Here is a 22,985-nt window from a genome sequence, read left to right on the forward strand (position 1 = left end):
CTCCTGGTTCCAAGGGCATTCAGCTAAAAAAAAAAAATAAAAAAATCTGTTCCTGACAAGTTGGACAGTTTTTGTGGGAAGTGTCCATGGTCCCTTTGAGTTATTACCAGTTCCACACAGAGCCTCACTTCTCCTCCCTTCCCTCCCTTCCTCACAGTAGGCCATTATACTAGATCGGAGTGATCCAAAAATGGGAGCTGAGGGAGACTCTGAAACAGGCTAGAAACTTTACTGTGGTACAGCCCATAGGAGTACAGATTTTAAAAGCATTTTTGTCTCTGCCAAATAACTTCTCAAGTTCCATGTTTAAATTCCCTATGTGCTAGAATCTTTCCTGTGAGGACCTCACTAAAACTGAGGTAATGAAGGATATGATCAGTCTTCTGAGGGTGTTCTGACATACAGGCAGGTCTGATTACATCATTTGTTTTGGGTTGAGTCTCAGGAGCTTTATAAAAAGCAGTTCTAAAGGCAAGGAGAGAGAAAAGGGGAGAGGAGGGCAACAACTCATTAGTAGAAGCTCTGTATGTGTGCATTCTGCTATTTGCCACATGTGTACAAGAGAATTTCTTCAGAGTGCAAAGAAACCCGTGAACTGCTGGAATATTATAAGTCTTTCCTTGAGATGTCAGCCAAGAGCTTCAGTATAGTCACAGTGGCTTCTGTGCTTATTTTCTTCCTAAAGATACAGCTCTCAATGCAAGCGGCGTTGAATGGTAAAGTCTTTCAGCTTTCTATTTTATTGTCTCTTGTACCTTAAGGCAGCCATTTATGTAGAAAAATGGCATCCTTTCATTATTACTATTCCATCATGCTCAAAGCTGTATATTGTTGCAGTATGCCATTGTTTGCAGTTAGTATCCTTATTTCAATTTCTCAGAATAGGTATTCTGACTTATACAGGGAACAGAAATTTGTCCTCTCATTTAGTGGCATTACAGACTTCTTGTATGCTCAGTATGCTTTGCTTTGTGATTTTTATTTCTCAGAAAATGAAGCGGAGACTGGTCCTTTCAGAGCTAGTGTAAGCATCACACCTTTCCCTCTGCCTGTTTATTTTTAAACCAGAGAGAAAAAAAATCAATCTCTGTAAAGCACCCTACACACTAGAAGTCATTCTCATACATTGGAAAAAAGACTAGTTTCAGGAGGTTGGCACTCTTCCCTCTCTTTTTAGGAGCGAGTGTTAATCTATTCAAGCTGATTATAATCAATTTTCATTTTTTCAAACTAATTTTAACCTACCTGGTGTTATTATAGGATATGAGGGGAATTGTTCTAAAGTTTTGTGTTACTCAGCATGTATATTCATGGGATAAAAATCCAGGAGGTTCAAACATAATGCAGAGCTTTTGGTTCATGGAGAGCTCTGTCAGGACAAGCATTTTACCAGTTTTTTTGCACAAGCAGCAAAATGTATGGAATTCAAACTTTTAAAGTCATCTTCTTAATTTGTGCATATGTCCTCTGAAAAAATACCTATAGTCTATAGCAGAATCTTCCACCTGAAGGAGAGAGGTTCCTAGAAATTGACGCTTTCCAGAACAACAGAATAAATAAAGCTTGATGCTTTCTGTGACCATACAAAAGGTTTGGAATTTAAAGGATTTGTTGAAAAGATACATTTTATGATACATCCTGAAGGGAATTCTAGAGAGTGCCTGTCTCAGACTTAACTGGAACCTGGTCCCAAGAAATGGCAAGAGCTACAGTATCTGCCTGTCTCAGACATCTTTCCAAGTAGATTATCATACCTACAACCATTCACACTTTCCTAGCTCTCAAGTGGCACTGGAAATGTATTTTTTCCCTGGCTGTTGATCAGTAAAATGCAGGTACACTGGCTCTAGGAACCTCCTCTGCCATGCATGGGCACGTAACTGTGTCACTAATCAATACTCATCCCAACATTAACAAAGAACCAGGAGAGTGTTCACAGACATAAAGCCATTGAGTATTCACTTCTAGATGTGAATCCTCCAATTTGACAGCATGTGACAGTCTGCCTGACTCTCATTTCATTACCAGGCAGAATAAAAGCAACTGTGGGAATCCTTAAAATCAGAGGGTTTTGGGAAAGCTGCAAAAGGCAGGCCTCAGAGACAGCAGAACTGCGATTAGAGCTAAGCAGTGGCCATAAGATTTGTCAGCAGAAAAGTTATATAAGAAGTAGAAAGTAAGGATGAATAGAACAATGGTTTGTGTATTACCACTTGGCTAGAATAGCTCCCTAAGCTACAGAAAAATATATCTAGTGAGATATTAGGACGTTCTAAGCTTAATAATGGAGCTCTGTGCATTGTGTTTAATGCTTAGATGCAGGTATTGTATTCGAAATAAGCAAGCATTGTTTTAACCAAAGGTATGTGTGCTTATAGTGATTGGTTAGAACTACTGTCAATATGCTTTTGCTTTGTGTGATTGGTTAAAAAAATATTCAAGTAAGTTGTAACATTAAGTTCTTTGTCTGCTGCCGGGGATGTGAGCTGCTGGCATCTTCCCATTGTCATAACCATGTAATGAGAGTGATGCTGGAAAATACAACAGCTTGAGACTCCTTCCCCAGCAGTCCTGCCCCTTTCATGGTTTGTATATAGACCCCTGGCTGGCAATGAAAACCTTGCTCAGGGTCTGAGGTTGGCAGCTCTCTGTGTTCATTCAGACAAAATCAAGAAGTTTCTGCCATCTGGTCATTGATTCATCTCCAGATCCAAGATGAAATTACTATAAAAGTGCCTCAGGCCTACCTACAGCAGCTCTATAGCTATGCTCACCACAAAGTCATAAGGGTAGCAAACTGCAGATCATCAAAATGCTCGCAGGTTAAGGAATACTTCACTTAGCAAAAGACTTGAAGCTTTCACTTTTGTGTCAAGTGGCATAATTGACCAAAATATTGTAAGTGCTTAAAAGTGATTGTTTTAAGGGTGCTGTGGATTATAAAAATCATCACTTTGACATCTCATACACATTTTAATGGTCAATAAGAGCATGAACACATCACAGTCTTGCCCCAAGACTTAAGTGACCACAAGAAATTCACCCTATGGGCAGGATCACAGGGATAATTATAGTTACAATTTGAGTGAGAAAGGTTCATAAAATATCAGAAAGTTTGAAAATATCTATGCTTTTCTATGTTTTGTTCAACAGCTGGGACTAGAACAATAGACAAAAGTATTGCAACATTCAATACATGGGTTTAAGTAGCAATTTGTTTCTCTGCAGAGTAAGATCAATTTCAAATACTCACAGTAATATTTCCTTTTTCTTTAAACAGCGTCAAAATGGTCTTATATTGGTAAGTACTAATTCAAACATACAAAGTTATGGCTTTCTTCTGTGCTTTAAAGATAACTGACGAAATGTATTACTGGGGTCACAATCCTTACCCAGGTTTGAATCTGGTCAATTTTCTTGAAATCTGTTATTCATCCACCAGGTTTCATATCTAGGTGAGAATCAGTTACTGAATTCTAAATTTTCTTGTGGAATGACAAGATTTTCAGCAGACTAAAGCTGGCCCTACAACTGCAGATGGTCCCTGAAGCCCTCTGTTTCCTCAGCTGTCACATTCCAGCCCAGAACTGCAAAGAGAATTCTCTCCCTACCCACATGAGTCTTCTTTTTCAAGTAGAATCAGAATTCAGTAAGTCACCTGTATTCTGTTATTGGAGACTCAGGTCCCCAAAGATCCCAGCAATGACAAAGCAAAATAAATCACCTTTAGGAAAGCAGTGTTAATTTGTAACTAATCATTTTAGTAATCTACTAACTGAGAAGGACCTGGTGGCTGCTCAAGAAAGAATCATCTAGAGTTTTTCTTTCAATTGATCAAATCCTCTAGCCAGATATTTCCTCATTCAGAGTAGCATTTTACATGCCAAATACCCACACAGAAGTAGGCAGTATGGAGAATCTCAGGAAAAAAATGCTTGTTCTTAAGCTTTTGGTGCTGCTCCAAGACAACACAAATAACCTCTGAGACTGAACTTGCTGCTAGAAACTCCTCCTTTTGGCTGTGCTCCTTTTTACCTGACTGGCTTCATATAAGCAGGAGAACTGCCAGCTGCATGTCTATCTGCCAGTGTCCACACATAGACCTCACATTCCCAGTAGTGAAAAAGCTTGACACGGCTTTAACAAAAGCCTGGGTTTTCCACTTTGACAGCAGCCATCAGAAAAATCTAACCCTGCTGGGTAGTAAAGAAAACAAGACTTTTTTTACTACCATGAAAGCAGAAGTTTTGCCCTGCTTTCTAGATTAAATTAGTTACTTCTCCCTTCCTAGGAATTTGGGTACAAGTGTTGATTTCAAAGTATGTTATTTTCAGTGTCCAACTTCATCAATTCCTGTTAAGCTCTTCTATACTGCAGTCTGATTTTGACATTCTAAATGTAAGGAGGATAAAGAGAAGGTTCACAAAACATTATCTTTTCCCTTCAGCTATAGATTTTGAAACATATCTAGAAAAACATATAAAAGCAAACATATAAAAGTAACTTCAAAAAACTGATGTGGCAACTGAATTTGTACAGAATATACGGAAAAGCAGAGGTAGAGCATTGATCCCTACAGAAAAAAACAGCTATTAGAGAGACTGTGCTAAGCCAGGAAAGAGCCCCTCCATACTTTTCTACTGATCCTTATGGCATTCTAAATCTTCCACTGTTTACCTTTACCCCTGAAACACTCTGCAGTGCATCTCACTGAAAATAAGTCAATAGGAATGGAAAGGAAATCAAGCCATTATAACCACAGTGCAGACTGATGTCAAGATGAGGGTCAAGGTACAAGATTAAGGATGGAGGAGAAATTTGAGTGCTCATTGTCAGAGATTTCTATTTGTTGAGTATTTTACATATTTTACAATATGTAAAACTGAGTGTTGATGCAGTGTTAGTATCTCAGGCCAGAGTGACAAAGCAAGATGACACCGCATGTGATCAGGCCTTATCTATTCAGCATAGGTATTCCAACGACATGAGAGTTCACCTTGTCTACAACAGAAACTACTGCATTAGATACATCAAATATAAAGGCTAAACCTCTCCTGCTTGCTTCTTCCTTAGCCAAACTACAGCAATGCTATTTCTTCCTGGTTTTGCTACCCTTGTATATAGACCAAGAAAAAGAGCCTGGAGGAAACACCACAGAGCTGTGAGGCCTGAGCTCTCCACCCCTGGTGACAGGCTTGCTTTGTGTTCTCTGAAATGTAGCTCTTACCTTCTGTAAGATCGACAAAGTACATCAAGTGTATCATAAGGAAAGCATTTTCAGTTAAAGAGCTGAAAGAGTGGTTCCAACACCCTGCAGCTCAGGACAGCATATGCACGCAGATTTTGGCAATCCTGCTGTTTGGCTGTGAAGTGCAGGCTGAAGTCTTCTACCCCAGAAAAAAAACAGTAGAAGTGGATGTTAGGCTTCAATTCTTTGCATTCTGGCTCTTTTTCTGTACTGTAAGTGGACTGGAATGAATTCAGAAAACCAGAATCATCCCTTCAGAGTGGACAGGCAGCTACAATGGAGAAAACTAGCTTTGCAGACAAATTTAAGGTAATAGTGCCAACGGAATTATTAACACACTTTAGCAGTAATAGTGCCAACAGAATTATTAATGTACTTTAGCATGTGAAGAGACAACTTCATACCGTAATGCAGGCACAAGAACTATTGATGATAGACATCAGGCTAATTGTACTTGAAAACTCTTTTATTCTGCTGCTGCCAAATACTCCAGGTCAGTGGTGTGCTGAGAACCTGTGATAAGACCCTTCCATTTCCCCTTCAGAAATGCCAGCTTTAGTGAACACACTAGAACATGCCCCAGATTTCTCAATGCAGTAACAGCGACAGCTACAGCCCTTGGCAATTCCTCTATCTCACAAGCTTCCCTCTGGACACACGTGTGAAAGATACACAGATATTGGCTCTGTGTGCACAGAATGGTATTTACTGAGCATTGAGCAAAATGGAAACCACATGGTCATGTCACCATGGCAGGGAACCTGGGCTCAGCCTTTGCCACCACCTCAGCCCTGGGCAAACGGTAGCTTTACAGCTTCCACCTGGCTGAAAACAGGGAAAAGTGTTCTGCCTGGCTGCAAAAATACCACAGGCATTCCCTGTGTTACTGACTCAATGTATTTTACTACATTACTTCAGATCAAGAGAGCATAGACTGTGAGAAGCTGGAGCAACACGAATATTAATTGGTCATCAGAGCAACAGTCTGTTGGTACCACTGGTGTCTCATAGGGCTGTTTTCTCTTTATCTTAAATGGGCCAATGTATATATCCTGGGAAGAGACACCACTGTTCATGAAGGAACATCTGTCCTGCATTGCCCAGCAGCACCAGTGTTGTTGGGGCTGGCTGGAAAGCACAAAACTGTCAAAGGAAATGTTACAATGGACACATGCAGTCTGGGTGCTGAGGGTGTTTTGCTCAGCTCACTGGGTAGTGGGCAGCCAGAAAATCCAGAAAATAGTTCCTGCTTTATTTACGGACATCTTTTATTAAATAGCTGTGAGGGCACAGTCAGGCTCAGGGCTATTTTCAATGTGGTATGGGAACATGATCCTGCAAACTTGTGTCAAGCAAAGCAGTCCACAAGCTGGATTTGAGCAGCCTGAGTTTGCACCCCCTAGGGCAGGGAATGCTCTTCGCAGCACTGGGAGCAGTGGTAGCAGGAAGGATCTGACTTCCACTGGCACCAGCAGCTCCCTACCTTAATATGCTCACTCCAACAGCTGAATTAGAGTGTTGGGGGGGTAGAATAGGCCTATGGTACAGTTAGTGCTCTGCTGACACAGTCCTGGTGGGATCCTCAAAGCAGCAAACATTTCTGAAATGCCGAGGTCACAAATGTGTCACACAAAAAGGAAATTAACTTTGAAGATAATTTTTCAATACTTCTTCTGTTAATATCTTTTGGGATTTGTAGCACAGGCCAATCTGACATGCACAAGCTGTTCTTTATTCAGTAGTGATCAGACAAAGCCTTTATAAACACAATGTGATTTCCACTGATTTTTTTCTGAGTGTACTGGCACAGAAAAAGGAAAATCTGGTTCACAATCAATCATACATTTTCAGCAGACCTAACTGACAAATGCCTTCCAGCTGTGTGGTTTATCTACCTTGGAAATCTCAACTTTACATATGCAAAACTAAGCTGCAGTGAGCTCAGCTCTTTGAGACAGGAGTTTTGAGGCACTGTAATTAGAAAGACTCTGTGATAAAAGACAGAACTTTTATAAAAACTGGGTTTGTACCAAAAAAGAGGTCTTTGATGGTTTTGTTGTTGGTTTGTGGCTTTTTTTAATTATTTTTTTTTTTTTTAAATTGAGCAGGAATGAGAATCAAGCAAAATGTTCTATAGCTTAAAGGCCTGTGAGTGGAGTTGCAGATTTATGTCAAGAAAAGGGTCAAGGTACATAAAGACTGTGATAGCTGCATCATTTTATAGAAAAGACAAAAGCTTTCCTTCTGAACTGGCAACGTAGGTGTTAAGTTCGCATATTCTTTTGCCAGCTCTTCTAGACATTTAAGTCATCCAAACACAGTACTGAAAAATGATTGGTACTTCATGACTCCCTGGCTGGGACTAGACTTCTATTTTATACATTAATCACCTACTTAATTATCAAGTCTCCAAAGCTGAGACATGTAACATATTAAAATCTTCTTGCAAACTCATTAACTTATCAAACCTTTTAAAATCTTTGAAGTCTTTTTACAATAAAGGCTTCTCACCAATTTTCTGACATTGCTGTAATCTTAATTCCTTGAAAACTGTTAAATTTCAGTGTAATTGTTTTGCACAGTAAGCTTGAACCTAAGAAACTGTCATTTCTTGGTATATCCTAATGCATATTTTCCTGCGAAATATTCTTTAGTATGTATTCCACAGTATGGAATTTATGCTCTTCTGGATGTATTTGTTATTTGCAAAAAATAGGTACAGGAGGGGCTTCTATAATGTCAGCATAACACTTATTATCTTTTTAAAATCATTTCAGCAACTTTAAAATAGTATCACAAGGACATAAGAAGAAAGAAATTTATGTCATTGTCAGTGAACTGGAGTAAAAAATTTAAGTTACAGCAACAACAAAACCTATTTATACTGAAAAGCACTGATTGAGTCTGAGTATCCAAACTGCAAACATCACCTGCTAACCCTATGTCTTGAATACTCTTAAACAGCTTTACCAAGACAGTAAGTCTGTCTTTAAGTGCCAGAACTGAGCTTGTTGAGTCTGTCATATGTATTACGTTTAAGAAATATTCACCCCCACTATCCATTTACTTGGCGATTGTCTTTCATGTAAATAAAGTGAACTGCTAATAATATCCTCCTGCCTGTTAATTTCCTTCAGAAAATACCTGAACTGGCTTTGCCACTGATTACCTGATTCTCAAAGAAGCCACTGGGAATATTATAGTTTTGGAAAAGAAGCCTTCTAATCAAAGACTCAAGGGACTCAAGTTTAGGAGAAGTGAGAAATTATATCCTCTATATTATAAGTACTTCAATGAGGAAAAAAAGTATGGGAACAGCAGGCTCACAGTGAAAAGCAAGATGCCAAGGAGAGTAATTATCCATTGGGCACTAATGAAATATCTTTTATCTGCAACACTTAAAGGAAGAGTAGATGTTTATTCCCTTCTGAAAAAAATGGCCTTATGGAAGTAGATATTTATCCAGGGAGACCCAGTGTCCTGTGTTACACAGATCAGACTGGGTGATCCCTAAGGACCTTCCTGTCTTGGAAAGAATCATGAATGTTCAGAGACAAGGAGAAACAAAAGTTGCAAGTACCTCTTCTGGTATTTAAATCCAAATCATCTCATCCTACTCTCTGTAAACAGCTGCTAGCTGTTAATGTGCAATTAAAGCAAAGGCACAATTAAAATTCTCTTGATATTATCTATTCTTTGTAGATCTTACCTTGGGCAAAAGGCTGTGGTGAAGAAAAGTTTCACCAGAGTTTGAGTAAGTTATTGCAGATCAAATTGCCATAACACCTTTGATTTTTGCAAGTTAGCTCTTACACTGTAGGTTATGAAATCCCTTTAGATAGTGCCATTCAGTTTGTATAGTAAGGAAAAGTCTGAGGGTCTGATATAATCAGACCTGTCTCTAGGTCACAACACCCTCAGAAAAAAGATCATATCCTTCATTACCTCCACTTTAATGAGGTCCTTTATTAAAAAAGAAAAGTCCTAAAAATTCAGAAAAGGCTTCTTTTCCAAATTTTTTGTGAAGGCTGACACAGGAGAATTTCTGTGTTAACTGCATAGTGAAGGTTTGACAAATGTGTCTCTGTTAATTCACACAGGTCCTGATGGAGAGAAGGCCTGGCCAAAGAAATACCCATTTTGTGGAGGAGTATTCCAATCACCAATTGATTTCCACAAAGCTATTCTCCAGTATGATTCTAATCTCTTGCCTTTAGAATTCATAGGCTACAACGTGCCTTCCACTGACCAGTTTACATTGGTCAATAATGGCCATTCAGGTAAGGGAGCTCACGGACAGCAAGGAATGGTAAAAGAAAGAGCTGCAGGAACTCACTGGGTATTTTTTACTTCATGGGTGGACTCCTTTGATTATCAGATTAAATTAAGCTGCTAATCAGATGAGAAAGCCTTCATATCAGCATACATACATCTACAGAACAGGCTAGAAAAATCTGGGAAAGTACTAAGTACAAATGGATTCCCAGTAAGTCAAATTTTAATTTAAGAAATTTAAAATAAACTCTAGGCATGTCAGAATTAATGCCCAAGGTTTTCTTATTACTTTGGTTGAGGTGCGCTGAAACAGAAACAGACTTTGTGATTTTGCTAAAAAGGGATTGACTGATAACATATGAGCAATAGGTCTCTTCAATTCTTCAAAGCAGCTCAACTGAATTACGTGAGGGTATGGGGAAGAGGAAAAAAATGTAGGAGCACCATTCTGTTCTTTTGACTAGAGGTAGAAACCTCTTTAGTGTAGGGTAAGATAGACAGCAATACCTAGTGATAGGTAAGAAGACAGAAAAATAATTACAAACAGGTGTACAAACAAGTCCTCCCCACAGCAGCACCAAATCAGTGCCAGTACAGTAGGTAAAGGCAGAGATGGTGCTGTCTCATAAAGGTCTCCTATAACATAATATACAATACCAGTGAGTCAGCCCTACCATTTTTCATTCCTTCCTGAAACACTTGAAGACTAGAAATAAGAATAGTTATAAAGCCTTCCTTCTTTGTATCCTCCTTTATTGCAGAAGTATCAAAATAACCTCCATTATAAAATGACCTCGCATGCTTGGTTATGAATTGACCAACATGCAAGAATCACTTTTTTAATCATTTTTTCAGTGAAGTTGACCTGCTCAATTGAACATCATAAGCCCATTCTTCAGTAAGGGCCAACGTCTTGGGACAGACTCCTGGTTTTACTCTTGATCAATTTCTCTTTTAAAATCAGGTTGCTTCAGACTAGGAATGGCTGGAACAACCTTTTCTTCTGAGCCTTCATTTCCTAAAAGTCCTTCTCAGTCCTGAGTGAAAGACTGGACTGTCACAGTTGAATCCACCAGGCTGATGTGGCAGGCAATAGGCAGAGAAGGAAATATTGTCATTGTGTACTTGAAGGGTGCCAGAGTGCAGAAGGAGTCAAAAGAACAGCACTGAGAGCCTGTCCCTCCCAAAACAGTCACACAGGTAAAAGCAAATTCCTTGGAGAACCTAAGTCACTACCACTGTCAGATCTCACCTGTAAAATATGAAGTTTGATTATTTCCTAAAGAAAGTCAAGACAAAAGTATAACGCCTTCAAGAAAATGGGAATTAATTTCCAAGGTGAGTGCCTTCCTAGAAAGCAGTAGAGATTCATCCTACTCTAGAAACCACACTTAGATAAAAATTAATTACCTCTGAGTAACAAAAAATTAGCCTCTGTTGGACTGATCATTATACCATCTGCTGCTAACTTCTCTTTCAGCTAGATTAAACCAGTAGGATGCTTAGTATTGTGCTGTCAAGTCATTCCTACATGATGTTTGATGTTCTCCACCAGCCAGCTCATCCAGACACAATCACCTACATCAGCTAGACTGAAAATAGTAGAGTTCAAAAAAAAAACCCCTTTCAGTAGGAGTCTAAAAATACAGAGGGTCACAGCTGTTACTTCACTACAGTTTTGAGCCTTGTTTCCCCTGAAAAACATGTCCAGGGCAGTCCAAAACCAAACTGTATTCAGTCTGGAAAATAATACAGATAAATTGCAAAACAATCAATGTGTTCTCGACATAAGCCGTTGCTTTAGGAAGTACCAAATGCTACAAGTGAACAACTGACAAGTTTCTGCTGGGTTGAGAATTACTACTATAATTTTTACACCAAAAACCCCCAACAAGCCAGCCTGCCTTCCCCACCCAAAAGCCTTAATGAGGAGAAAGGAAGTTCATGCATAAAATGTCACCTTCCAGCAGGTCAAGAGAGGAGATGCTTGTTCTTAAGACCTAGGGTTATCTTGCTGCTCAACATGAGTGTTCTGGATTTTGGGAGCAGCAAGGAAAGGGAGGAGTTTATTTGGTTTTATCCTGTGTCCCTAAAAGAAGATTAAGAGGTGGCAGAGTTCAATATAACACGGGATATAGATTACCATGAGAAATAGTAATTTATGAAGCCATTTTCAACCATTATTAAGGGGATTGAAAGAACATACATGAGCTTAAATTTTGCTTTGACAATGATTGTCTCTTCAATGTCTGAGATAAATTCACATTCTTCAAAGACTTCCACTAGCAACAATTGTCACATAAAATTCATGTATTTAGGAAAATAGAAATGGGTATGTTCTAAATGTTCTAAATCCTGATCTACCAAAAAAGGCTTAAAGAGAACAGAAGTGTTTATCTCCTATGGACTGAGATGGATTTCAGTCAAGAATCTGCTTTTTTCATGATCCATATATTATATACTTAGACTTGGTATTTTTATTTGTCCTGTTCCTGAGAGCTGTGGTATCATTTGTTCCTGTCTGGTTTTGATCTGCTTACAGTGAAAATGTATCTGTCACCTGCTATGTCCATCAGAAACCTCCCATTTGAATACACTGCATCTCAGCTTCACCTGCACTGGGGAAACCGAAACAAGTCCGAAGGCTCTGAGCACACCATCAGTGGGAAGCATTTTGCAGCAGAGGTAATGCAGGCCAGCTCAGATCAGGGGAAGCAAAGAAGATTGGGTAGGTTCTATTGTTTCAAAGTGGGATCTCTGTCTTGGGTAAATGACTGTAAAAGGTTGTGAGGTTCTAAGCCAAGTATTTACGATCTGGAGATATTAAAAAAAAAAAAAGGGTTGTGCACAACAACAACGACGAAAAAAATGGATTCGGATGTACTAAGTCAGGGAGTTGGAGTTTAGATTCTGAACTCAGAACTGGGGCACCAGGTCACCTGAGGTAATTTTTAGCTGTACAACAGTGCTGCTCTGTTTACCTTTTCTCACCTTCTTCTGTACAGTAACTATGGTAGTCTGTTATTTTACAGGTTGTTCTTCTGTAGTAGGTTTTAAATATTCCTTGTTTTAGGTTAATGGTTCATTCCATGTACCCCATTTGGCTTCCCTGATGGTTCAGTCCTGAGTTGTCTACCCCAAGATTTTCCCACCAAGTGTATACCCTTTTTGTTCTGGAATGTTCCCTGTCCTTCATCCCTTCCCTGAAGCAACATTGGATTGCAAGGTTTGCTCCTTCCCCTTGTTGGCCTCTATTGGACAGCCCTCACCCTGCACTCCTCCCTAATGCCTTCTAATTGGTAAAAGGTTGTCTCCTCCCCTTATTCCCTCCCCTCCACAAAAGCAGTTTTTTCCCCTCGGTTATTGTCACTTGTCCCTGACTGCTCTAGGGAAACAAGCCTTCCTTGGAACTCAAACAAGTGATTCCTCTCAATTCCTTAGCCTTGGTCCCTCATACTGCGTTGCTGCTGTGTCACCCACGCCACAGCCGTCTGCTGCAAGGAGCTGCGAGCCCCTGTGTGCAGCGCCACCGGGAAGGTCTCCATAGAGATTCAGGGCAGCCTCTGGTGACTGCCCATCAGTCTCAGGGAGTAAGCTGGCTGGAGAACATATTCCCTGTGGCTACAGCCCGCACTTGCAAGTGACAAACTGTTTATCTTTTCTAATTTCTAAATTATGGATTTGGGAATAGATTTTGATAAGCAGCACCAATCAGATATTGACCTCAAACTTATTAAGAAAAATAAATTAGCCAGAATAATTTGCTTGCATAACACTCCAGTCAAGACGCCTTGAAGCTGAAGTCATGAATCCTCTTTCTCCCCTTACCATGTCGGGGAGTGTGGGCTGTGTGTAACTCAGCCACAGCAGGGCTGCGAGTCCCAGGACCTTCTGCCTTTCTCTGAAAAGATCTTACCACTGCATCCAGATGTCACTGAAGAACCCTCCTGCATTGTCTTATCTTGAGGTGGCTGCATGGTCCTTTCTAACTGTGAAATATAAATGTGTGACCCAGATGCTATTGTAACAAAGTATCTCCTCCTTTGTAGCTGCATATTGTACATTACAACTCTGAGAAATACCCAGATATAACAGCAGCAATGGACAAAGCAGATGGACTGGTTGTTTTGGCTGTTCTCCTTGAGGTAGGATGCAGGATCTTTATTTTCTGTTTGTTTAGAATATGCTTTCAATCATTCAGTTATGAGAGACCTTTAATGTACCATATCACCTACATTATTATTATTATTATTATTATTAATAATAATAATAATAATAATAAGAATAAATGCAGTGGCTGAATAAAGGATTTTCCTTTCCTCTTTCACAAAAAAAAAAAAAAAAGGGCAGATTCTAGCAGCACATATCAATCCAGGAGCAAATGCCACAAAATGAGGAATTCTGAGTATTCCTCATGTTTTTTAGTAAATTATCTTCAGCTATGTTAAATCCATTTTTGTATTCATTTACAAACTAATGACTGCTAGTGTTTATCAGACAAGAGACAACAGTGAATTTCAAGCTCATTCACTCAAAGCTGCCTACTGTAGCATGAAGCAGTTTGAACACAGCAGAGAGGCACAGGCAAGCACAACCCTGCCTTTGACCACTGTATGTAATTAGGATTTAACCACAGTCTTCTCCCTGCTAACTTCCCAGATTCTTTGAGTCACAGATTACAGAAAATGAGTATGTTCAGTGACATTTTAAGATGTCAGGACACCTTTCCAATTTTTCTCTCTTAAGTCCCACATACGAAGATAAAAATGGTCTTAAACAAAAAGAAAAAAAATCAATAGCTTGCACATATATAATTCTTCTTGAGGATTAAAACTCCTCAGTAAGATAACTGTAAAGATAATTTTTAAATGTGAGGATTTTCTGCAGTATAACAAAGCAAACCCACAAGTTTCCACATTTCCATCAAAAAGTCAAGTGTTCCACTTAGCAAAAAAAGCTTGCATTGATCTTACCCAAACTCACTCCTGGCACCTCTAAGATTCTGACAGTAATTGTGTTAAATTTCAGTTCATTTGGAAGTTGTAGCTGTGAAAAATGTCAGAGTATTGTTACACTAGGATTCTGGTTATTTCTAAGCATGGTATTTGAAAATCAAGTTAGTGAACAATGGAGATTAGGTCTTGGAAATCCTTTCAGACAGCTGGTGTGGGTATTACAGTTAATGTAAGGACGCCAGTTTACTATGTCTGGTTGCCAGAGGAGTTGCTCAGCACCAGCCCTGAAGAATTAATAAAAAAGGCATTGATTATTAGACTGAAAAGCTATTGGTTGCAGTTGAAAAACAGTCTTGTGTGATAGATGAGTCTTTGTCAGATAGCAGAGTTGTAGGCCTGTGGCCCCATGGTACCCAAGAGTCTCATTCTTTACCTCCCTGGATTGTGAGAAACAGCAGAATAAAAATGTTTGTTGGTGGAAAAATGTGGCTTTGATGGGAAACCAGGAGATGATCTGAGAAGCCTGAGCTTCTCAGCATCTGAGAACTTCTGCCTGCAATGCTCTCAGAGGAAAGGGCTTCTCTTCATTTGCACAGCACTCTGAGCAGGCAAGGACTATAGGGTCAGTGCACACAAAAGGCCTGCACTGCTGTTATAAAGGCAGCAATACAACATAAAAGCTATTATAGCCCTGGAGCAGGAATATTATCATGGCTCTGAGGACAGAGGGAATGTTTTGAGTTATAAAATACTTATGCCATTCTAGTACATTAATGTCTGGACAGTGGAAGCCCTTGCCTTAGGACAGGCCAGAAGCAAAGACTCATGATTTTCAGCTGTTGATAATATGATCATTGCAGATTGGACCCTTCAGCCCATCCTATGAAAGGATCTTCAGGCACTTCCGGAATGTGAAATACAAGGGTGAGTGGCTAAATCAGATTGAGAATGGCTGAGATTATCAGGTGTCACCCTGAGAGGAATTGAACTGGCTGAAGAAACAGTCCAGAGATCCCACGCAAATCTGTCACAGACTGTGAAAAGCTTCCAAATGCAGTGCATTCCTGGGGAGAGCGTATGGCTAACATGCCCCCTGTGATTCTGACTGGACCTTTTTTGTTCCATATGGTGTTTTTAAATAAATATTGCGATCTTAGAGGACTCTGATTTGGTGTCTCAGACAAGATTTGTACATAGGAAGCTTAAAAGGCTGTAGTCCTTATTAAACCGGGATCACCTCTGCTAAAAGGTATTTTTCTTTTCCTAGTGATGTGACACTGAAAATATTCTACTTTACTGAAAAGCAAATTTACTTCACCTGTGTAGTCATGATGCAATATTTAACACAAACCCCCTTTTTTAGATCAGAAGGTCCTGGTCCCTGGTTTCAATGTTCAAGAACTGCTTCCTGACAGACTGGATGAGTATTATCGCTACAAAGGATCGCTGACAACTCCTCCCTGCTACCCAAGCGTTCTCTGGACAGTTTTCCGACACCCTGTTAAAATTTCTCAAGAGCAGGCAAGTTCCAAAAGAGCACATTTCCCTGACTAGTGTCTGCTGAACAACAGTAAATACATATTCTCATTTCCTGGATTTCTCTTATGTTCCTGTAAAACTGAACGGTGACCTTTGCTAAAATCCTTTAAGTGGGAAGAACGATACAGAACTGACATAAATCAATATCCCATTCTGTTTGTTGTTAGCACATTCTTAGTTGGCCAGAACAAAGGACAGACAGCTGCACAGCAATTGGTACAGTATCAGCTTGAAAAAAATCCCAGTCAAGTGAGATGAATTTTGATTTTCATTATGTACTTAGTCCCTGCTCTAAGTCTTTCCATGAGTTACCTGCAGATTATTGTTTGGGCTCCATGTCTGAACATTATTCACCAAGTATTTTGGTGCTACTTTGATCCTGATGGACTTGGGTGGGTTGGAAAGTTTCTAAAAAGCTTGTGTTGTGTTATTTATCCATCTTGACTTCCCTAACTTTTCTCCCAACTTACATTTTTTGTGCTTATCTAATTAATTTCTTTTGCTCTTAGGTGGCCACTTACCTAGACTATAAACTCACAATCACTATCTTCTGATTCACCTAATTATAGACACGGGGGAAAATATTATTAACAAAATCTCAGATCAAATTACTGCAAGCTCCTTGTTTTGAAAATACATTCTCAGCTTCTGTCAGACCATGTCTCTACCAAAATAAAGAGCTTTTTCAAAAAGTAGCCTTTAATACTACTTATTAAAGGAGTTAGACTGTGCCACGGGGAGGGAGCATGCTGAAAAAGTCTACCATGTTCCCTTCCATCGAGTTTTCCTGGCGGACAATCTGATAGTAAGCAGTAGTTTCAGTAGGATGTAAACAAAATACAGGTATAGACTTGGAGATGTCACACTGTTTAAACATTATTCTGTATTTGGGTTCACCGGCCACGGGAAACTTAATGTATTAATGTATCCCCTTCCCTTTTACTACACCTTTTTCTTTTTTCCAAACACTCCCAGTGATCACACACTGGCACTGCTTTCTCAGTATTCTGTGAGCTGAACAGGTGCTTCCCTTTATAGTTACTGGCACTGGAAACAGCCATGTACTGCACAGAGAGTGATGACCCAGAACCCCTGGAAATGGTTGATAACTTCAGAAATGTTCAGGAATTCCATGAAAGACTGGTTTTTATCTCCTTCCATGAAGGTGAGTTGTATGAATGCTTCTGTGCAATGAAACAGTGCACAGTGATCTGTGTAAATGTGAAGTACTGGAATATCAGCCCTGTTCGACTGCACCACAAAACACAGCTATCTCCTTGCAGTTCACTTTGTTGCCTTTTCTTCTCATATTGCATTGGTGCATGGGCAATTGTACAAGAATGAGGTATTCCCAGGGTAGGCAAGAATTTTTTTCCACAGTGGGTATCAGGGAAGCCTTGCAACCCTTCTGATCAAAGACAAGGAGATAAAAGAAGGAAGACATGATTGGCCTTGTCATGCTTTGCAGAAGTATTTGCTGTCACTCTAAATCCTAAATAAGCTCCACAGCTGAGCTGTTTCAGCCAGTGTAAGTGCTTAAGATGGCCTTATCTCACCAGTGACATTTGCTGGTTCTCAGCAAGATCAGGCTTGATCTTATGCAGACCACACATTTGTAGTTGGGAGTCCCAACTTCAGGGACACTGTTTTGGGGAAATTACACAGAATCAGAAGAAGTCCTTGAGGATTTCAAACTTGGCAAATAAATATAATTCATAACACTGGATTGTATGATTCAGTGTTACAAATTTAAAAAAAACCCCAAAAAACAACAACATTATATGGGGAAGAACTTATTCAAAAGCTTAACTCTGCAGTGTTACACAATGACAACACGTTAAATTTGGTGGGGGGCTTTGAAAGTCTGCATCTGCGGTAAGAAGCTGAGCTGTACCCCACAGAAAAACCTTTCAGTATATTGTGCCAACTTCTTTGTTGTCCTGCAAATATATACTCTTAAGCATCTGTGAAGCTGGCATGTACACTCAAGGCAGATGATTTTAGGCAAGCCACTGCACTATTTGACATGAAAAAATTTATAAAAGAAACAGCAGACTTCACCTAAAAGATTAGCCAAGAAGTAAACTTTCAAATTAATAAAATGTGTTAGCACATAATTTCAACTTTGCATCCCATTTTCTTCACTGTTTAGATGAAAAAAACAGAAAACACAAATTGTCTGTTTTGGACACAACAGAAACAATTCCCTGCAGGCACACTGCAGTAGCTATTCTAGCCATTCCTCTCGGCAGACAGACCCTTTCATAAAGTATCTCTTCTAATAGAAAGCTATAAAGAAGAAGAGTGAAAATTAGAGATCAGCCAAAACAAATCCTGGGCAAAACATTTCTCTGAAATCAGTGATGATTTAGATTTGTCACCAAAAGTTGGCTGATCTCTTAAAATGAGAATTACACTAGAAGTTCTCTTGTTGCTAGATTCTAAACATAATACCTAAGAAGATTACAAGTTTACCAAATTATCAACAGTTCCTAACATCTCTGTGATTAATATACAAACTGATACTAGTTGCACAAACAATATTTTGAGTAAATGAGAAGATGACTGAATAGTGAAAGAGAGATTACATCAGCCTTTTTTCTGCTTTTATGGATTGGCCAACCAGAAAAATGCCCTGCATGGCATTCTTAAATGACCACAAAGAGGGTTAAAGCTTTCTTCTCCAACCTCCAGTCTCAAACGCTGCTAACTAGAGAGCTGCTTTGATTCAGAATGGTTATTTTAATAATCTTCTTCAAATCACTGCTGAAGCCAGATTATATGCAATGATTTCGACCAGCAGAATTTGCAATGCAGCCTCCACATTTCTGAGAGTAAGGCTTCCTCTGCAGGTCTTAAATCCCTGCACAATCTACAATAGCAATGCCTCTGCAGAAATGCTTTCTGAAGTACCAGAAGTTCCAGGGTGAGCACCACCCTTGTGATTACAAGAGGTTCACCATGGAATCCTCAGCAATCCAACTTCTACATTTTCTACCCTCATCCTCTATTTATCACAATTCAATACCTAGTGGGCTTGGCAAGGGTATGTTGTCAATTCCTAACAACACCTATAAGCCATTGATCTACTGAGTCTGAATGGTCAGTGAGAAATGAGAAATGCAGTTTTCCATCTGCTTTTTAAACTGACCTCTCAGCATCTGACTATATTCCCTCTATAAATCATACTCAGTACTTAATAGTAGAAGGTAGAGAGTCACAACCCATAAAGCCAGTAACTGAAAACCTGACACTATGGTTTTCATCTAGGAATCTCCAAACATTTCACAGAAATAGAGTAAGCATTATTATTTTCACTTATGGTGGAAAATTTGACCTAGATGTGACTCTTAAAATTGTTGCTGTGAACCAGAGCCAAACCAAATAATAACATTTGGTTCTCTCTCTGCTAAGCCACAATATTGGCTCCCACGCAGAAATGACACCAGACATAAAACCATTTTCAATGTATCTTTAAAACTGGCATGACTTAGCAGAGTTAAACTGTAGGGGTTATTGCCCATGTGGCTATTCATGCCCCAGAGCTGGTCTCTATGGCTATGAAAGACATTGCTCAGTGCTACTTTAATAGAAACCCCATTCAGTCTAAGTACATTAAGTTACAAAAGCTCATTGACTCTATCAGTGAACCATAGAAAAAATGGTCAACCCATTTCAAAAAGAGTATTCATTGCCCCTGTAATCTCACATTCCACTTACTGCAGCCACAAAAGCTCCCTCACCGGTGCAGCCCCTCACCTAAAGGGTAAAACAAGGAAAGAAAGGGGAAAAAAAAGAAAAATAAGAAAAAATGGCTCCTGTCAAAGCTCAATGAAGTACACCTGGCTGCTGCAAGTGCCCAGCCTGATGCAGTCAGCTGCATCTCAAATAGGAATAGAGCACACCTATTAAGAAGGGAAGGAGAGGCTATGCAGAGAGTCAAGGATTGAGCCAGGCAACCACTGTAATTTGTACAAGAAATCCTGTTGTGCACACCTAAGCCCCTACCCAGCAGGTTTTCAGAGCAATGTTTCTGCCTTATCACTGACAAGCCACCTTCCCCTGAGCACAGATACAAGATGGGGCCACTGGCCTGTTTTGTAGCAAAATTGAAAATGACTGAGGTGTTCAGTCATCCACATTTTTGATGCCAGTAATGAGCATCTAAATTCATGCTATTTATAAGAACCACATTTCAAAAAGCCTCTAATCTTTAAGGATTACACAGCAAAGCTCATGTGTGTTTGTAATGTATTTTGTCTATCAGCAATTTATTCCAATAAAATCCCCTTCATATAAATGCAGCTGGAATTTGTTACGATGTTTAAACCACCTGAGTTAAACAGGAACTCGTGTCTAGTTTTGATTAGGGTACCAGGCTGAAATACTATCTAACTAAATTTTCTAAGCAGATCCTCTCATCAAACAGAAGTGCTCCCTACCCTTTCCCTTCAAACTACAAGCTCTATTTCTACAGTTATCTCTTTGGTGTTATATTTTTGTGTCCATTTGCCACTTTTACTATGACAAAACTCACCTTTTATTAAACAGCTCCTCTTCAGTTCCATGGATTGCAAGCTTCTTCCATTCAGCTGGACTTCAAATTAATGGGTCAAATGCAATTAAACTCCACATTTTACATTTGTGTTTCATCGACGGCTGATTTAATAGGAGAAAATATTTAGATGGAATACGTGAAACCTGTCACTTTGACTCTGAAAGTGCTCTGATATTTCTTAATGTGAGAACTAATAATTTGAGGAAATATTTTAAAAAATGTGTAAATAAATTAAGAAAATACAGTTAAGAAAAGGGAGCTCACCTCCAGGATCTTTGTGGAAGCCAAAATAAATAAAAAATACCTTAACTGCCAAAAGTGTACATGAAGCTAACTAAAAAATATAGCATTATGGTAATCCTTAAGTCTTTATGCAAACAAGAGATCACTCAATTTTTCATACCAATATCCTGAATTCATTTTTACCTTTGATGCCTTTAAGCAATGTTCTCAACAGCAAAGAATATAATTCTTCAGCTGTCCACAGTCAGTAGTGCTCTCTGTGAGAGAACAAAAGGCATTGAATTTAATGTCCTTGATTGCCTGGGTTTAATTCTTTGGGCTTGTTTATGAGCTCTAATTTATATAGCATAAAAATCATACTCCTGCTATGACCTGCTGTACCAGGTCCTCCACATTGGCATTGTGACTTCAACATGTGTCTCGTGTTACAGCACTGTGAACTATGGAGCCAGCTGTGGGACCGAGACATTCCAGAAAACATCTGTGCAATGCTGCCCATTCATAGTCACAAAGTGGTGTGACAAGGCTGTAGAAAGGTTGCAGGTGCAGAATGCAAACATCGTGACAGACCAGAGACTCACCTTCTCCACTCAAGGCGATGGTATTAACACTTGTGCATGTTTTCCCTCTATTTCTTAGGTTTTGTGTTATCTGTTGTGATAGCCTGCATTCTGGGAGTTCTCGTCATTCTTGCAGTAGCGTTCTGGCTACTGAAGAGGAAAAGGTAAGATGTCTGGCTATCATATCACAAAAAAATTCAAACCGTATTTTTCCTCTGACACATGGAAGTGCTTGCGTGTCCAAAACTTTGCACCTTTTTTATAGTGATAAAGTTTGATCTTTTAGAAGACATGATCTCTTCCTACAAACTATGATTTGTTTTTATTACTGTATACATTATTTCCTTGTGTGATATGAGGCCGGATCAATAAAAAACCCAGTTTTTCTATTTCTCAAATGCCATTTGTTCTCTTGTTCTTTTTGCTAGCACTGCTGCTCCTAATTGCTTCTTGGATCCTTCCCATGATCAGTATGTGAAACAAGGAGAATAGAATTTTAGGAAAACCTTTCCCAAAGGTCACAACATTTTAGATGAATAAATATGTACTGCCAAAAGATCATTAAGCCACTGTTTGCTGACACAGCCAAATCCGGGAAAAAAAAAAATCTAAGATTACAAATTTTCCTACAGCCTGATTCTCTTTGCATTCAGCATTGACCTTGCATACAAGATGTGGTCTCCTGAAATATTTGAAACACTAAGCTACGTGACATTTGCACTAGTACAGAGAAAAAGAATGTCGTACATGCATAATGGACAACTTTAAGTAACTAATTGTGCTTTTCCTTCATTGGCATTACAGTTATTTAATAAATTTGTTTTAATTTAGCTGCAGAAAGGGAGGTGGAGACAACAGAGGAGTCATCTACAAACCAGGCATGTGCAAGGAGAAAGAAGACATCTCCAAAATTTGATGCCCTGCTCTGCCACAAAAGCCCCTTTTCATTCATAGCACTGATTTATTTTGGATTAGTGAAACACGTCACTTGTTCTTGGCTAATGCTAACCCTCAATAGAGTTCTAAAAACACATACCAGCCAAGTCTTCTGTAGCCCTTGTTTTCTTGTTTTCCAGAGAGATATGATCAGTAAATTCCCCTGAGCTGAATTCCTCACCACATTCTTTTCATGTCTGCTGCTTACTGAGTCTGGGTGTTTTATTTGATTTTACAGTTAATCCTAAACTCCAGGTTTATGGTTTGTTTAGCACAGGTTTTCTCATAGGTATTCAAATCTGAAGACACTCATCAAGCTATAAGAACTCTTCCCTGCTAAAACAGGGCATTGATTTTAGCTGCATGAATATAAACAAGATAAAGGGCAAACTGTATTTGACACCAGTATTTGAACTGGGTTGTTCAGCAAATACAGTTTTGAAAAGTGCAGGATATGATGCCAGTGTATTTACCAATGGAATTGTAATATTAGAGGAAAAGACAAGTGTAAACACAATGAAAACCACATGGATTATTAATGGGGTTCAAGCCCAGGTACTCAGTGCTGAGGAAACACTACTAGGGGAACAGCTCACTTTCCAGCTATTACACAACCCCACAAATCTGTTAAGACTGTCAGCCCCTCTCCATCACAGGAATTAGAGAAGAAG

At 39.3% G+C, this 22,985-nt stretch overlaps 1 protein-coding gene across 1 annotated transcript; it reads left to right on the forward strand.

Annotated features, from left to right (window-relative positions):
* Positions 1-625: 625 nt before the first annotated feature.
* On the forward strand, positions 626-22,294 carry CA12 (carbonic anhydrase 12). Its single transcript, XM_039731929.1, has 10 exons — positions 626-716; positions 3,281-3,301; positions 9,349-9,528; positions 12,066-12,208; positions 13,573-13,668; positions 15,339-15,402; positions 15,842-15,999; positions 17,056-17,182; positions 21,458-21,542; positions 22,210-22,294. Exons 1-10 carry the CDS (start codon positions 626-628, stop codon positions 22,292-22,294), a joined length of 1,050 nt encoding a protein of 349 aa, XP_039587863.1.
* The last annotated feature ends 691 nt before the right edge of the window (positions 22,295-22,985 follow it).

The sequence above is a fragment of the Passer montanus genome, unplaced genomic scaffold (assembly GCF_014805655.1).
Source record: "Passer montanus isolate IOZ18808 unplaced genomic scaffold, ASM1480565v1 scaffold111, whole genome shotgun sequence".
In the NCBI taxonomy this organism is placed as follows: Eukaryota; Metazoa; Chordata; class Aves; order Passeriformes; family Passeridae; genus Passer; species Passer montanus.